General features: G+C 52.7%; 1 protein-coding gene across 1 annotated transcript; it reads right to left on the reverse strand.

The window, feature by feature from the left end:
* Positions 1–1,904: 1,904 nt before the first annotated feature.
* ZSCAN10 (zinc finger and SCAN domain containing 10) lies at positions 1,905–5,962 on the reverse strand. The gene is made up of 5 exons (NM_001192113.1): positions 5,732–5,962; positions 5,152–5,419; positions 4,873–4,937; positions 4,638–4,695; positions 1,905–3,475 (listed from the first exon to the last, which is right to left on the reverse strand). Exons 1-5 carry the CDS (start codon positions 5,960–5,962, stop codon positions 1,905–1,907), a joined length of 2,193 nt encoding a protein of 730 aa, NP_001179042.1.
* Positions 5,963–18,055: the final 12,093 nt, after the last annotated feature.

Below are 18,055 nucleotides of genomic sequence, written 5' to 3' on the forward strand. Positions count from 1 at the left end.
CCCTACCCTAGGTCCCTACCTCACCTCCCCAGCCCTGACTTCCTGCCTCAGGGAGGTACCCACAGCAGTTTTCAGGGGTTCTCTGTAGCCCAGTCTTCCTCCCCACCCTGAAGGGCTGCACTCCCCCAGGCTCAGAGCTCTCCCTCCCAGCTGTGCCCAGGAATCACCTCTACTTTCCCCAGATTCAGGGCTGGTTCTCCTTCAGCTGCTTGAGCTCTGGTTGATGAGTTCACTTCCTTTCCACAAGCATTTGCTAAGGAGCAGTTATGTGTCTGGTTGATGGAGAGGCAGTAATTAAAATATGATATTTTTGTGGTTGAAAAGCCACCAGGTAAAGGTATTGTGCTCTGGAGCTGGAGTGCGCTGCTTTTCTCCTCCTGTATTGTTACCAGAAGTCATGTGATTTAAAATCTGTGCACCAGAGGAAGAGGCCAACCAAGTGGGCCTGATGGGCAGGAAGAAGGTGGAGCAAACCTAGAAACCAGCTCCCGGTTTTTAAGAGGATTATGGGCGGTTGTGCTGTGCTGTGTTCAGTCACTCAGTCATGTCTGACTCTTTGAGACCCCATGGACTGTAGCCCACCAGGCCCCTCTGTCCATGGGGATTCTCCAGGCAAGAATAATGGAGTGGGTTGCCACATTCTCCTCCAGGGGGTCAAACCCAGGTCTCCTGCATTGCAGGTGGATTCTTTACCGACCGAGCCACCAGGGAAGTCCAAGTGGAGTGGGTAGCCTATCCCTTCTCCAGGGGGTCTTCCTGACCCAGGAATCCAACCCGGGGCTCCTGCATTGCAGGCAGATTCTTTACCAGCTGAACTACCAGGGAAGACCCTACGCGTGATTAGGGGTCCCCCAACAGTCAACCCAACTTACCTGCAGGCAGGTTTAGTTTTTCAGTTTAAATTAATCACCCACTAACTGCTAGCATTTTGTTTGAATTAGTTACCAACCTTCCACAAGAACAGGTTTCCCGTATTAATCTAACACCTGGGATTTTAAGTTTTATTCAATTTTAATTAAACATCCAAATACGCTGGAGGATATTGTACTGAACACAGGGGTTAGTGGTGGACTCCAGAGGAGAAATCACTCCAGGGTGAGACTGGTTGGCCTTGCCCACAGTTGGGTCTAACAGCTGTCTTCTCCCCTCACAATGCACGCGCGCACGTGCGTGTGCACACACACACACACACACACACACGCCCTGACAGACATACATACACACACACCCTGACAGACACACACACACACACACACCCTGACAGACATACACACACTCACAGTGAGCCTTTTTCGGGGGGAGGAACTCTCCTTGGATCTACTCCCACCCAGCCTGCTCTTGAAGGGGTGGGGGAAGCAGAGAGCATCACCACAGACCCAGTGGAGAGGGTAACTGCTGCTGCTAAGTCACTTCAGTTGTGTCCAACTCTGTGTGACCCCATAGACGGCAGCCCACCAGGCTCCCCCGTCCCTGGGATTCTCCAGGCAAGAACACTGGAGTGGGTTGCCATTTCCTTCTCCAATGCCTGAAAGTGAAAAGTGAAAATGAAGTCGCTCAGTCGTGTCTGACTCTAGCGACCCCATGGACTGCAGCCTACCAGGTTCCTCCATCCATGGGATTTTCCAGGCAAGAGTATTGGAGTGGGGCGCCATTGCCTTCTCCAGGTGGCACTTAAAAAAAACATAAAGAGGGGCCATGTTCAGAAGGCTGTTTTACTTTGGGTATTTTAAAATACATTCCTGAGATCTGGACGAGATGCTTCTGTGCAAGGGAAGAATTACTATGCGGGGTCAGTGGAGCCAGAGGGAGGTGACTGAGGGTGGGTGGGAGCAGGGCGCATGCGCGGCAGCCTGGGCGCAGCCCAGGGACATGCGCTGCGATCCGCCCCGCCGAAGCGGGAGCAGCTAGTACAGAGTCTCTCGGGCGTGGGTTCTCAGGTGGCGCAGCAGGTGGGAGTTGCGGCTGAAGCTGCGGCCACACTGTGTGCACGAGTAGGGCCGGGCCCCAGTGTGCACCAGCATATGCCGCAGCAGGTTGCAGCTGCGGCTGAAGACCTTGCCACACTCTGGGCACTCCTGGGGGGGCTCAGCTGGCCCAGATGCGGCCTCGTCCCCCGCCCCGGCGTGGGTGGCCAGATGCCGCTGCAGGTGGGCGTTGCGCCGGAAGCTCCGGCCGCATTGCTCGCAGCTGTAGGGCCGCTCGCCCGTGTGGCTGCGGCGGTGGCGGGCCAGGTTGGAGCTGTTTCGGAAGCGGTGACCGCAGGTGTCACAGACGTGGGGTTTCTCCCCGGTGTGGATGCGCTGGTGGCGCGCCAGGTGGGCGCTCTGGCTGAAGCCCTCGCCGCACTCGCTGCAGCGGCAGGGCTTCTCGCCTGTGTGGCTGCGCCGGTGGCGGGCGAGGTCCTGGGTCTGGCTGAAGCTCTTGCCACACTGGGTACAGTGGTGGGGCCTTGGGCCGCCGTGGGTCAGGAGGTGGCGGGCGAGGCCCGCCCGCCGCATGAAGCGCTTTCCGCAGTGCGGGCATCCGTAGGGCTTCTCGCCCGTGTGCACCCGCTGGTGACAGACCAACTGGGAGCTCTGACTGAAGCTGCGGCCGCACACCTGGCAAGAGAAGGGCCGCTCGCCCGTGTGCACGCGCCAGTGGGCCCCCAGGTGCTCGCTGCGCCGGAAAGCCTTGCCACACTCGCCGCACACATAGGGCCGGCGCTCAGGCCCGGGGCGCAGGCTGCCCGAGCACTCGGAGCACTGGTGGCCCTTATCCTTGGCGTGGATCCGCAGGTGGCGCTTGAGGCTGGAGCGGCGCTGGAAGGTCTGGCCGCAATGGGAGCACAGGACTACGGTCAGCTCGGGGGGTGCCGGGGGCTTGGTCTCCGGGGTGCCGCCGGGGGGCTTCTGGTCCTGGGCGTGCGCCAGCAGGTGCTGTGTGAGGCGCGCCCGGCGCTGGAAGCCCTGGCCACATTCGGCGCACAGGAAGGCGGGCTCGGAGGAGTGCGTCTGCAGGTGTTTGTTCAGGTGCGAGCTCTGGCGGAAGCGGTGGCCGCACAGGTGGCAGGTGTGCGGCCGCTCGTCTGTGTGCGTGCGCATGTGCAGCTTGAGGATAGAGCTGCGGCCGAAGGCCTTCCCGCAGCACAGGCACAAGAAGGACCGCGCGCCCGGGTGCGAGCGCAGCTGGTGCGCCTCCAGGCGGGCCAACTGCGGGAAGCTGATGCCGCAGTCTGTGCAGATGAACTTGAACTCCGGGTCCGACTTGGGGGCGTCCTCGGCTGCTTTGACCTTGAGAACGTCACTCCTGCCTGGAGGGGACATTTCTCCTCCGGGGCTGCTCGTCTCAGGGCCTGATCCTAGCGACTGGGCGTGGGGCTCTTCTGCCACCCTGGGGCTCTCTGCCTGAGAGTTTGCTGAGGCAGCCGAGGGCCAGGACACCCCTTTCGGCTCTTCTGCCTTAAAAGCCTCTTCTAGGGTTCTGCCTCCAGTTCCTAAAAAAGAAGCAGAAAACAGGGCAGGTTGGGCTTTTTCAGAGGGCCTTCTGGGAATCGCTAGAACTTCAGTGCCCCGAAGTGGAAAGACACCGAGAATTCTGCAAAGTCTGTAGGTGGGCAGAGAGTGGGGTAAAACCCAAATAACATACAGTTTACCAGTTGTAAGGTGTATAATTCTGGTCCATTAGGCCTGTTTATAATGTCGGGCAACCATCACCACTATGTCATTCTCCCAAATGGAGACCTATATCGGTTAGCAAGCCTTCCCATGACCACCGATTTTATTTAACTAATTAAAATATTTATTTATATATTTGGCTGTGCTGCGTCTTAGTTGCAACACACGGAGTCTTCATTGTAGCACGTGAACTCTTATTAATAGTTGCCACCTCGTGGGATCTAGTTCCCTGACCCAGGCTCCCTGTATTGGGAGTGCAGTCATAGCCAGTAGACCACCAGAGAAGTCCCTTATATTATTTAATTTTAGCTGTTGTAATTAATTTTATTGAAGTATAGTTGATTTACAATGTTGTGTTAATTTCTGTTGTACAGCAAACTCTTTCAATTATATATATATATCCTTTTCTCTTATGTTTTATTACAGGAGATCGAGTAGGACATTGTTGTTTTTCCACTGTATTAATATATGTAATAATTGGTATCTGCTAATCCTAAACTTCCAATCTACTCCTCCCTCCCCCTTGGCAACCACGAGTGTTCTGTGTATTTCATAGATCAGTTGACATGTGTCATATTTTAGATTCCACATATAAGTAATACCATACAGTATTTGCCATGACCACATTTTTTTTTTCTTGGCCATGTCAAATAGCTTGGGGAATCTTAGTTCCTTGACCAGGAATTGAAGCAGGGCCCATGGCAGTGAAAGCCTGGAGTCCAAACCACTGGACCACCAGGGAATTCTCGACCACTTATTTTAAAAGCTCAAAGTTTGGAGGGGGGGCGGTTGATGATTAGATGCAAAGAGCCTTAAAATTATATCTATATAGATATGGACATATCAATATAGATCTATATAAATATATATCACCTCATCAAAATAGCTCATTTTTAGCCAAAGAGGCCAAAAAGTCAGGGGTCATCTTGGACATACAAAAAAACCTTCAGTGGTCATAAACCCAGGAAAAGGCTGTCTCACCCAGAGGATGCACAGGCCAAGCCTTCTTTGCTGGGACGTCTTCAAAGGTCAGGGACTCCTGTGACAAAGGGATGGCAGAGATTGTCAGTGAGTGAGGAACGGGGCTCGGGGACCTAAGAGAGATGAAGAGCTCTCCAGGTTTAAATTAAGGAAGACAGGGGTTTGCTGAAAGCAGAGTCAGAGAACATTGCAGAGCAGGAGATAGGCCTGGAGTGAGGGCACTCGCCCAGCTCACCAGCACTGCTGCCAGCTCCTGATCTCCCGAGCTCTCCTCTGGCCACAGCTCGGGGCCCTGGAGGGCTGACGGCACTGGGGGGAGACAGAGAGCTGTGAGAAGGCAGCCCTACCGCCGTGCGGCCTCGGGGTTGTGCAGCCATGGCCAGGGCCCTGGGACTCTCCGCCATTCCCGCCAGCTCAGGAGGCCGCCCCCTTTCCCTCCCTGCCCACACCCACCTGGCCCCCCAGCTCCCCCCGCACCCCAGGCCTCCATCTCCCTAGGGCTCCGGCGCCTCACCGCTCTCTTGCGGGGCCTGCAAAGTCCTCTTGGGACCTGGGCTCAGTGGCTGCCTTGAACTCAGGGGGCGTCTCCAGTCCCCCATCTCAGCAGGCTTGGAGGGCCCCGATTGGGATGGCGGGAGCGCCTGTGATGGTTCCAGAGCTGGAGGCCCTTCTGAAGCTGCTTCCTTCTTGGGACTGTGGCTGGAGACTTGGAAAGAGCCCCCCTGTTCCTCCAAGGTGACGTCTGCACGGGGACAATTCTTGCCAGCATTAAAACTGAAATCCTGTTCAGAACACACCCATGTCAGGGGACAGACAGGACAGTAATCCATGTCCTACTAACTCCGAAGGGCAGTGGCATGGTGGAAAGATGAAGCTCAGACAGGGAGGGAGGGAGTTAGGAGGTCAAGAAGGAACTGGCAGAGGAAGACAAGTGGGACCTTAGTGCCCCGACCAGGGATCGAACCCCCTGCCATGGAAGCACGGAGTCTTAACCACTGGACCACCAGCAAAGTCTCAGCTCAGTGATTTCTTAACAGGGAGATAAAGTCCCTGCCTTTCCCCCTGCTGTCCAGCCCACCGGCCGCCCCTCTTACCAGCGGCCCCACGTTGCTAGACTCCCTCTGGACACCTTCTAGCAGCAGTACCACCTCTTCACCATCCCTGAGCTGCTGGCCCTGCAGCCGGGCCAGGAGGTGTGGGGGCAGCACACTCAGGAACTGCTCGAGCACCAGCAGCTCCAGGATCTGCTTCTTGGTGTGCAGAGCCGGTCGCAGCCAGTGGTTACAGAGCTCCCGGAGCCGGCTCAGGGACGCCCTCGGCCCCATGTCCTCCTGGTACTGGAAGCACCTGAAGAGCTGGTGAGCCACCTCGGGCCGGGGCCTGGCCTCTGGCCGCCCAGGGTCCTCCTGGCTGGCAGCCTCCTCCTCTTCCTCCAGCTTGACTGCTCCAAGCTGCTCCGGCTCCCCCGCAGCTGGGCTGGGTTCTGCAAGCATCCTTCACCTTGGGGACTCCTCACCGTGGTTGCTCTCGTGTTCAAGTCTCTCCCTCCTGGCTCCCACACCTGGGGTGTTAAGGGGTGCCTGCAGGTGTGGTCTCCAGAGGAATCTCTTCTCGAACGGGTCACGGGTAGTGGCTCAGCCTGACCAAACAAAGCAGAGAAATCGAATTGCTCAGTATCATCCATTCCTTCCTGCAGCACTTAGAAGGTCACCTCGGTTTGCCCCAGGGACCAGAGTTGGCAGTCCCGAAAGAGGACAGTCTGGCTGTCCCTGCCTCTTGATATGGTACCACGGGGGTACCTGGCACCACCGAAGGGGGAGTCCTTGCCAAAAATGCTCCGTCGCAATCCAATCCAGCCTTTAGACCCAACTTCCAGTTAAAGGGCATTGCAGGGAATAAGAACAAGCTGGCGGAGAGGCTAAGAGTGATAGTGTTTAAAGATACAAAGTTGTAACAAGTAGTAAATAAGCCATAGAGATCTAATGCACAGTATAGCAAATACAGATAATAATATCGTACTGTAATACATTATGTAATATGATACTTATTGCTACATCACAATCATATTATAATATATAAATAAAATGCTGTATATCTTAAAGTTACTCAATGTTACATATCACATTTATAAAACAGGGACTTCCCTGGTCTAGGAACTAAGATCCCACAGGCCGCACAGCGACTAAGTCCAGGCTCCATGGCTAGAGAGAAGCTCGTGCTCTGCAACTACCGAGCCCATGTGCCGCAACTAAGACCCAACACAGCCAAAAATAAATAAATAAAATATTTTAAAAACGATTATAAAACAAACAAGCCAAATGATCCATTGAGTAAACAGCTGAACAGATCCGAAAGACCGGACATTCCCAGAAACCTGGTCCAAGTTCTTCCAAGTCTGTTATAAAAAAATAAGTGCCTGTAGGCACATTGCTGTAGAGGAGACTAACAGCTGATTTAAGGAAATGTGCGAACCTTGACTGGATCCTGACCTTTAAGGGATGGTGGTGCTAAAAGTTATTCTGGGAAAAAAGCTTTGGGGAAATAGTTGGGGAAATCTGAATCTGGTGGAGCCCTGGGCAATAAGGGAAATGACTACTAACTTCTGAGATGGGATTCCAGCCTTGCACAATGTTGGAAGTGTCTTCATTCTTAGAAAATGTTAAGGATCTGGAATTGAAGAGGCGTGAGGTTTCATCCACACTTATGGATCAACAAGGCAAAAGTGGCAAAATTATAGCAATTGTCGAATCCGGGAGGTGGGTGTATGGATGTTCATTGCATTGCTCTTTCAACTTCTCTGGAAGTTTGAGAATTTTAAAGATAAAAGGGTGGGCGGTGGGTATAGTTCATGCATGGGATCACTCCTTAACCAGACGTCCTGATTCTCACTTTCTGGTGCTGGAGGTGGCTTTCAGGGGTCAAAGCCAAGATCACCCAGCTGACCAGGGCAGGGCTGACCTCCCAACTAGTGTCCCAGTCTCGTTCCCTGGGTTCCATCCCAGGAGACAGGCCAGGATGAGCCAGGGAGACGGGGTCGGTGGGTGGGTTTCGACATGAGAGACTAAGCTGACTGCCTTCAGAGGTTTGTGACACATGTGTCCCCGAGGCAGGCCAAAGCAGAGAGGTGTACAGTAGGTGCAGCCTGGGGAGCTGGGTGATGAGTGGGAGATGCAAACATTTCCCTTTCTTTCCTAGTTTTTTTTTTTTTTTTTTTAAAGAAATCCTGGATTCTTCCTTTGTCCACTGGGAGGTATCCATCACAACATCCCTGTGAGTCTAGCTAACAATAAAAAAAAAAGTGCTTCTAACTTGGCAACAGGGGGCACTGGTTCTGTAAGACTGTTCCTTCCTTTGGGGCTAGCGGAGACCTACCTAGGGGGAGGTTCAGCCCCACCCCTAGAGGACTCAGTTCAGTCCTTCAGCACAACCCAGCCAGGAGGCTTACACTTCCAAAGAAGCTTGTACTTTTGTTCCAGAGCTTTGAGGCACTTTTATTTTATGTTTTGGCTCAGCCACGTGGCTTGCAGGAACCTAGCTTCCTGACCAGGGATTGAACCTGCGCCCTTGGCAGTGAAAACGTGGAATCCCAAGTCACTGGACCGCCCTGGAACTCCTGAGGCACTTTTATATTTCAATCCGGGCAGGGATTACTTTATGAATATGGAAACCTAAGTTCCAACATCTTTCTGCCCTCCCTGTTCTCCAGCCTCAGGGCTGCAAAAGAGCATTTTCCAGACCTGTTCCCCTACCCGCACATGAACATCCAAGGCAGAGACTTGGGCAGAAGCCCTCCTGCATCGCTTCCCACCAGGTAAAGGCAGCAGAGCGGTGCCCACACCTGCAGACTGTACACGCTGGGCGCACGTCTAAGTGCTGGCTGTTCTCACTGAGTGAAAACACAAACAACCATGGCTAATAGCTCGTCCTATCATGACCATGTTACAGCCCAGGACACCTAGACACAGAGATACAGACATTCTTCCAAGAAGGCAACCCAGCCTTGGTGATGGAGTCAGGGAGAGGTCGGCCTGGCCAAGAGCTTTGATAGTTTAAGCCCTCTTCATTCGGGGTTGAGGGATCTCTGAACCTCCTTTTCAGGTGGGGTGAGTGGGGGTTGAATGCGGTTAAAGAACACAGGAAACTGAGCCTAGCACTTCCCAGCTCAGAGGAGAGGGTTGTGATGCTAAAACACAGACCCAGGCCTGTGTCCTGGCTACCTGACCAGCCCCCAAGCCCCAGCCTCCCTCCACCCCCTCCAGCATCTTCCCAGCTTCCCTTCCTCTCCCTCTTACCCACTCCTTCCTGCCACTCTCCAGTCTCCCCCAACCACTCCAGAATCTCCTAGCTTTCCCCACCTCCATCCTCTCCCCCAGAGCCTTGTTCAACTTCCGTTCTTTCCTACATGTTGGCACACAGGGTTGCTTCCACTCATTGACACCTCTCTTCTGGGATGCCACACACACGACCCACCTATCTACTTTGCAGTTGTAATTATTGAGGAAGGCATGCAAACATGTCTGGGGCAGAAGAGATCTTTACCTTTCAAGAAAACGGGTTTTTATTTTCTTGTGTTTTGGTAGCATGAGCAAAAAAGTGATACAGAACCAGTCACATGTGATCAGGAACGCAGTATTAACAGCTGGCATGTACTGAGACCTTCTCTGCATGGGTTCTCTGCTTAGGGTCGCTTCATCTCTCTGCATCCCAAGCAGTAAACTATAATTTCTCCATTCGACAGGTGCAAAGACCAATCTCCTGGAGGATGGGTGACTTGCTCATGGTCACACCAGGGGAAGCGAAGATTTGCTTTAAGGAGAGAACACCAATCTTACGGTGCAAAAGCTCAGAAACAGAAAAGGACCCAATTACCCTCCTGCCGTGTGCGATCTGCCTAGTCTAAATCCAAATATTACAGCACAAATCTGAAAAACTAAGGGCATTCAAATTTCCAACCCTCAGGCCTAAACTCTTGGGATGCCACAAGCTTCAGGTGAGGTCTCACCAAAAGGTTTGAAAGAGGTGGAATTCAAGGGACGTTGGCCTGGAGAGTCTCTCCCGCCCCCAAGTCTGCAGGACAAAAGCTCTGTGAATATGCGCATCTGTAGGGGGTGAGCTGGGTTGCAAGAGGCAGGGTGTGGCGCTCTTCAGCCGTCCTCCGGTGTTTGACCAGCTTAACTTGGAGCCTAGAGTGGCGGAGAGGCTTAAGGTAGACCAGCCCGGGTGGAGGTGCAGCCGCAAGACCCGCCCAGACAACAGGGGTGCCCAGAGCTGGGGTCCTTGGCCAGAAACTTTCCCTTGCTCCCTGGATCGCTCGTCTTTGTTGGCTGCGCTCCCCTCTAGTGCTGAGCTGAGTCGAGGAGCCCGGTCAGTCCACCTGGGGGAACGTGGAGCCTGCCTTCTGCTCCCCAGAGGCCATAGCAAGCCCACGTCACAGGAAGTCCCGCGATCCTCCCAAATGCCCCCACTTACACAGGCCTCCCAGTCTTCCCAGCCCTGGATTCCCCAGCACTGGGCTTCCCAGCACAGACCAACCACGTCCGCCCAAGACTCTTCTGGCACTCTAATGCCTTATTCCACCAGCCCGCCAGAGGCCTGGAGCCCCCTTTCTCTCTCCAAGGTACAAGGAACCCCTTAAGTTTGTCCTTGGCAGCCTGCACCCCAGGCCTCTCTGCAACTCACCACTCGTGGGGGTGTTCTCTGAGGGCCCCTAAGGCCAGAGTCAGCCTCGGCCAACCTGGGGAAGGACTCCGGGAAAATGGAACAGGAAGTTGCCTGCCCCAATCCCATCCAGGTGGTGAGGGGGGCTTCCTTGAGTTAACCCTTAACCTCCCAGTTTGGGAGTGGTTTGGGGAGAGGGCGGGGCCAGGGAAATAGACAAAGCAGCAGGTTAAGATTCCAACCCTGGCTGGCATTTGAGAGTCTAACTACCCCTCCGACCCACCTAGTCAGGACCGGCTCTGTGCCCCTTGAGGGTCTGTCAACCTGTATGTTTGGTGGGGGCCAAGAGCTGCCATTTAAAAACGCTTGCTGGGGTTTCCGTGGCAGTTCAGTGGTTAAGACCATGTGCTTCCACTGCAGGCGGAGCAGGTTCAAGCCTGAGTCTGGGAGGTCCCCCTTATCTCCATGTATGGCCAGAAAAAAAAGCCTGCTGTGTGCGTGGTTCTTTGGTCAGCATTTCATTCATGCAGCAAATCTTTGCCAAGGGCCTGCTGTTGGTGTTGAGGATACTGAGCTAAATGTGAGGGACAGTTCCAGACTTCAGGGGGTTTACAGGAGCAAACCACAGGTACTAAAAAGAAAACAGAGCAGGACCACGTGTTGGGGAAGAGAGGTCACCGGTCGACACTGCCACCTAAATCCCTCCCAAGAATCTTTAGGGGTGGGTTCTGTCCCCTCTTTATCAGTGACTAAGTGGGGCTCCCAGGAGCGGAAGTGGCCTCACCAACAGCCTTGAGTCCAACTCCAAAGTCAAGCCTTTCCCTTCGCTCTAAAGGGCCTTTTTGGGTCACGTCCTTGGCCCCAGAGGGATGCGCGCCTCCCTTTGGGGAGTCCGTGGTGTCCGGCTGGGCGTTCAGGGCGCCTGCTGTTTGGGGGGTGCTGGGCCACATTCTCAGTGGCCGACCCTGCGCTCGCTCTGGTTCCCCGGGGCGGGTCTGGTCTCCTGCACTGACAGCACCTGGACTTTGTTCCTTTATTTTAACTGTCTAGTGTGGATCTCACAGGACAGTGGGCGGTATCCCTTCTCTGCTCCGTGCCTAGCGCCTGGCACATGTGAGGACGGACGGAATGCCTGAGGAACGGCCGGGCAGAGCCCCCCGTCCTGCAATGTTTACTGGCACCGTGCAGCTGGCGCCCCGCGAGGCTAACTCCCCGCACTTTACGGGTGGACTGGACGGGGCGCGGCCGGGAACCTCACACGGGGCGGGACTATGAAACCCTACCCTGGTCGTAGAAATGAGGCCACACCCCTGGGCGTGGCCGGGGCGGTGGAGAGGAGGTGTGTCCTGTACCCCTTCACCTCCTCCGGGCCTCCACGCCCCAACCCGGGCACCGCCTCCCCGGCCCCGCCTCCCTGACCCACCCGCGCGCCGAGCGCTGCGGCCCTATCTGACTAGGCGAGGTCCGAGCCCTGCGACCGGGAGCAGCGGGCCCCGTCCGGACGCGATGGGGCAGAGCTGCAGAAAGGTCGTGGCCTCCTCGGGTAATGATCCGACGTGGTGGTCTTGGTGCATCGGGCCTCAGTGAGAACCTCCGGGAGCTGGCCGGGAGCGCAGCGGCCAGGCTCGGTGATCGCTGCTGACAGTAACTTCCAGGCGTCCGACTCAGGTGCACACCTTCCCTGGAAATCTGTCAGAAAAGCAGAAATGGAGTTGACCCAACCCCCAGAAACAGCGTCCCGGCAGCAAGGCAAGTGACGCAAGATCAACACTAGCTTTTGGCCTCCTCCACCACTAACTCGCCGCCCAGCGATGGGCCCTGACTAATATCCGTGCTCCTGGCCCATCTCGCGCGCGCATCATTCATTCGGGGAATATTTGCTTCCCTGAGTGCGTCCAAGCGTGGTCCCTGACCCCAGGGACCCAGTGCTGAATACAAACACGAGTGCTGCCCCCTTGAGGCTTACAATCCGGGCAGGACCAGATCACTGAGGAGAGGATTCCTTTTGACTTTTATTAGCTCAAATTGGAGAAGGCAATGGCACCCCACTCCATTACTCTTGCCTGGAAAATCCCATGGTCGGAGGAGCCTGGAAAGCTGTGGTCCATGGGGTCGCTGAGGGTCAGACACGACTGAGCAACTTCACTTTCACGCATTGGAGAAGGAAATGGCAGCCCACTCCAGTATTCTTGCCTGGAGAATCCCAGGGACGGTGGAGCCTGGTGGGCTAACGTCTATGGGGTCACACAGAGTCGGACACGACTGAAGTGACTCAGCAGCAGCAGCAGCAGTTCAAATTACTTTGCAGAAAAAAATAGGGGGGCAGGGTGCTTAGGGGAATTCCCTGACAGTCCAGTGGTTGACTCCGTGCTTTCACTGCGGGGCGGAAATTCAGTCCCCAGTGGGGGAACTAAGATGCCGCAAACCAAAAAAAAAGAGGCTTAATGCACATTTAAGTCCCTTCAAATTCGTCCTCATCTTTGAAAATACACTCTCCTGTCCCAGAGTGTTAGCCGCTAAGAGAGGAAAATTCTTGTGAAGTTGCTGGTTTGTTACTTTACTCCATTTAGTAAACGATAAACGCATCCTGAAAGGATTTCTAATATACATCCACCTGTTTAGTGTATATATCAATATCTTCTAAAATTATCTTGAAAGTGAACACAAACTATTCTAGTTGTTACCTTAGATTTTGGGAAAGTAATTGGTGTCTAAAAACAAACAAAAAATAAGCCCCAACTTACCATTTATTTATTAAATATGAAAAAAAGTGTCCAGTATTATCCAGGTCAGCGAAAGTCCTTGAAAATACTGATGCGGTCTTCATCTTTTCTGTTATCTCTTCAGAGATTGCGAAAGAAAAACAAGTTTCTTGTATTTTCAGTTTCCATAGGATTCCTCCATTTAGAATAATTCAGGGCAAAAGAAGAAAATCCTTCTCCAGCTCTGGGAAGAGCTACTGTTAAAAACACTATGATCCCTTGATTAGGCTCTGGCTTATCCAGGGGCTTGAGCTTCCCTTGTGGCTCAGCTGGTAAAGAATCCACCTGCAATGCGGGAGACCTGGGTTTGATCCCTAGGTTGGGAAGATCCCCTGGAGAAGGGAAAGGCTACCCAGTCCAGGATTCTGGCCTGGAGAATTCCATGGCCTGTATGGGGTCGCAAAGAGTAGGAAACGGCTGAGTGACACTCACTATCCAGTGGCTTAAGTACGTTTCTAAACTGCATTAGTAACAGCTTAGCATTTTCCTCTGGGCAGCTGCCATCTTAAAGGAGTAATTAGGAGTGTTTATGGCACAGTCAGAACCCTCACTAAGGACCAGCCCTGGGACAAAGGCACTGGGCATTCTGATGAGAGCAGGAGTGAGCACTGCCTGTTCAGCTCTGTCTTGAGTGTCTGTAAACGAAAGCTGTCCCCCAGGCTTTTCAGCTTGTGTCTTTGGCAGGAGCCAGCCGTTGGCTCTGCGAGCTCCAGCTGCAGTCAGCTCTGCCAATTGTTGCTGTGTGACTTGGGCAGGTCATTTAATTGCATCCTGTCACTGTGCTGCTCAAAGCTCCTCCATGGCTTTCTGTGGCACTCAGAACTAAGTCCAGACAGCTTGGCCTGGGGCTCAGCCCAAAGCCCCTTCCTGCCATGGATCTCATCTTCTGTCCTCTTTTCCTTTGCCTTTCAGTTTCTGAACACGCCACACTGATCCCACCTCACTACCTCATTATTTTTATATATGTAAGAAATTTTGAGATACATTCTTTCATTTATTCTGGCTGCACTGGGTCTTGCTCCTGGTATTCGGACTGCTTTTGTTGGGGCACACCAGCTCTTGAAGGGGAGGGGGCGGGGAGGGGGGCAGTGCTCAGCAGGGCAGGCTCAGTTGCCCCGGGGCGAGTAGAATCTTAGTTTCCTCACCAGGGATTAAACTCCGTGTTCACTGCATTGGAAGGTGGATTCTTGACCACTGGACCACCAGGGAAGTCCTCCTCTTCATTCTTTTTTTTTTTTAATGAGTTGGTTTAATTCCAGGTGGTACAGAAATCAGGACAGAATAAAGACTTAAGAACCACACTTTGGCAGGAATCTGGGCTAAGTTTACTATGATCTCACAGTTAAAGCAGAAAAAAGTGAGAACTAAAGAGAAGGTGAACCACTGTATGATTTATTTATTTTTCACAGAAGTTTTTTCTTAAAGGTACAATAGGTTCCAAGACAACACTTCCTTCTAGCTATGTGTGTATTAGTCACTCAGTCGTGTCCGACTCTGCAACCCCATAGACTGTAGCCTGCCAGGCTCCTCTGTCCATGGAGTTTTTCAGGCAAGAATATTGGAGTGGGTAGCCATTCCCTTCTCCAGGGAATCTTCCTGACCCTCCTGTATTGCAGGCAGATTCTTTACCATCTGAGCCACCAGGGAAGCCCCTTCATTCTAGCTATAGGTGGTGACAGATGTTATGGCAGGGAATCCAGATGTTTAAACATGCATGGGATTAAGGATCGTCATTGCCTCAGACACTCCCTTTTCTCAGATTTCTAAATTCTACCTGTGACCAGAGGCCCCTTAGCTTTTAGTTCCTCAAGATTCTTCTGCTCTTTCTGTATCAGTTTGAATGCTTTATTTTCCTCATCTATCTCCTTGGCTTGCCTTTGTGGTTGGACATGGTACCTGCCACCCCTTCCCCAATTTTATTTTAATTAATTAATTTATTTTGACCACAACATGCAGCTTGTGGGATCTTAGTTCCCTGACCAGGGATCGAACCTGTGCCCCCTGCATTGGAAGCATGGAGCCTTAACCATCTCATCAGTCCCCAGGTTCCATAGGTCTGATAGCCTGAACATTGCTTACATCTGTGTTTCTCTACCTCCACTGCCACTACCAAGTCCAGGTCACCACCATCTCTTGCCTGGATCATAGCAATGGCCTAACTGGCTTCTTTTCATTCACTTCCTTTTTTTGTCTCTCCCACCCCACCCCACCCCATACACTGCACAGCATGTGGGAATCTTAGTTCCCCAACCGAACCCCTTGCCCCCTGCACTGGAAGTACAGTCTTAACCACTGAACCACCAGGGAAGTCTCCCTCCTTTTTTCTTTTAAAGTGAACTTTTAGGTGAACTGCACAAATATGTGCACAAACTCAAAATGAAGAACATCTTGAAATTCCAACTGAAAACAGCCCTTGAGCCAACATCCCAATCAAATCAGAATTCACTGGTACTCTACTCTGGTGCTCCCTTGTGGTCACTTCCATTCCCCCATAATCTCGATCTTGACTTCCAATCACAGCAGATTTGCTTGGTCTGTTTTGCAACTCCGTGCAAATGAAGTCACACGAGAGGAACTCTCCTCTGACCTTACTCCACAGTGGGGGACTCATCCACGTGTTGCTTATTCCCTGAAGATACGCCCCCGTGGTGGTGTTTATCCATTGTGTCGCTACGTGAGCGGGGAGGGGGTTCAGTTTGGGCCATACTTAATAGTTCTTGTAGGTCTCTGGGAACCATACAGGTGTGTGACTGTGGGGCGTGTGCCCAGGAGGGAATCGCTGTGTCACAGGGTATGTGGATATTCAGGTTCAGAAGGTTCTGTCCCACCTGTGCAGGGAGCTGGTACCATGTCCTTTCCCGATGTCTGCAGACATCTTGTGCGTTTCTCCGCTCAGTCCTAGGACCAGCCATTTCTCCATGGAGCCCCGATTCCTATCATTACTGATTTTTTTCACATTATAAAGCATTCACAAAAATAGGATTTTTAAAAGGAGAAGTAAAACTAATGGAAGTTCTACATTTCTTTTCATACCCAGTCAAGTGAAAAAAAAAATAGAGATATTTGTGAAAGACCACATGATATGTAGAGGAGGGAGTCTGCGAGCTGAGGGTAGGGGGCAGAGACTGCATGCAGCAGGATGAAGGGCTGGAAACATTAGCTGAAAACGACATCAAGGGCCGGTGTCTGAGTGCCATTGTCATCTGCTCCCATGAGTGGCCTCCAGGAGGGTTCTCTGATGCGTAGCCAGTCACAACGCCTCCTAAGTGCCCCCATCCCTGCATCAGTGTCTTTCACTTTTGTGAGTGAGTGTGGGCTGAAACTCTACCCAAGACTGGGGGACACTTTAGGGTATCTGACAGCAGGAGGCAGACAGAGCAACAGCGAAGGGTATTTAGGGATAATGACAGTGACCTGGTTTCCTAAAAATGCAGCAACTTCTAAGGAGAAAATAAGTTAATTTACTCTAATATCTACCCCAAAGAGCCAGGTGGAGTGACTACTGAGCTCAGTCTCAGTAGACAGTCCCCTTCCTACCTGTACTGTAAGCTGTCTTTGGTGCCCAGGTAGAGACAATGTTCTGGAAGGTGGAATGTGGGTGTTTGGGAAACATCCAGTCAACTCTACATTTCTGGGGGCTTTTCTGGTCCTGGTGTTCATGGGTTGCCTGGCTGAAGCTGCCAGACTTGACAATCATGGTAAGAAATGCTTGGAGCTGCTGCCTAGGGAGGAGCCTCCTTGTCCTCCTGGAGCTTGCCCAGGACAGGAAAGGGCCGTATGTGCCAACTGTGATGGGCAGACTTCTGAGCCAGCATCACAGCTGAGATCCAGGAGCCAGGTTTGGGGTTGGCAGTCTCTCTACCTGCCCCGTTTGCAAGATCAGAGGTTAGGGGCCTCCCTGGTGTTCCCGTGGTTAAGAATCCACCTTGCAGTGCAGGGGACACAGGTTCAATCCCTGGTCCAGGAAGATCCACAAGCCTTAGGGCTAAGCCCCAGTGCCACAGCTACTGAGCCTGCACTTTGAAGCCCGAGAGCCAAAACTACTGAGCCCATATGCAGCAGCTACTGAAGCCCACAAGCCCTAGAGCCCATGCTCCATAAGAAGAGAAGCCACCGCAAAGAGAAACCCACACACCACAACTAGGGAGTAGCCCCCGCTCTCCACAACTAGAGAAAGCCCCTGCACAGCAAGGAAGACCCAGCACAGCCAATACCAAAGTATTTTTCAAAAACCAGATGTTAGTCTGTTCACTCCTTGCAAAGAAGCGAAGGTTCCATCATAAGAGCTGCTGGGTAGTTTCAGTTGCTGCAAGGCTGGGGCATCAAGGAGTGGGTGGTGAGTAGATTGTGATGTAGCCACACAACAGAATGTGCCACAGTTACAAAACAGCAAGGCACTGCTTGAGAACGGCAGAACTCTTGGCACATAACCGTCTGTCCAAATCTGCACCAAGACTTGACCGAACTCTAGCACGGCTTCCAGCAGCATAAGGCTATGACGACTGCAGCCCCCCTTTAAAATGCCTGCCCGAGACAGCTCCACATTGTAGAATTTACTATTTGTTCTAGCCAATACCTGATGATGGGCCCCTCACCTCACTTTCTTAGAGCATTTACTAAACAAGGCTTATAATGTGAACATATGTCTCTTTCAACCCAGAAGCATCCCTCACAGCCCTGAGAGTCATACCTGTGAAATGTACTCATCAGAAAGAACAGGGCCTCTGTCTCCCTTCCCCGTGGGAGGATGGACTCCGAACTCCCACATCTGCCAGCTGGCAGACACCCCCCCACTCCCCCCGCCACCCCCTGCATCTTCACTGACCGGCTCTTTGTGATTTTTCACTTTTCTGACTCTACTGACCTCCCCACCACACCCCAGTTCTCCCTTTGAAACACCCAGTCACCTCTGCACATAGGATGGAGCTCAGCTCTTTGCCCTGCTGTCTGTAGATACCGCATAAAACCTGTTTTCACCACTTACTAATGTCTGGTTGT

The sequence above is a fragment of the Bos taurus genome, chromosome 25, assembly GCF_002263795.3.
Source record: "Bos taurus isolate L1 Dominette 01449 registration number 42190680 breed Hereford chromosome 25, ARS-UCD2.0, whole genome shotgun sequence".
Classification (NCBI taxonomy): domain Eukaryota; kingdom Metazoa; phylum Chordata; class Mammalia; order Artiodactyla; family Bovidae; genus Bos; species Bos taurus.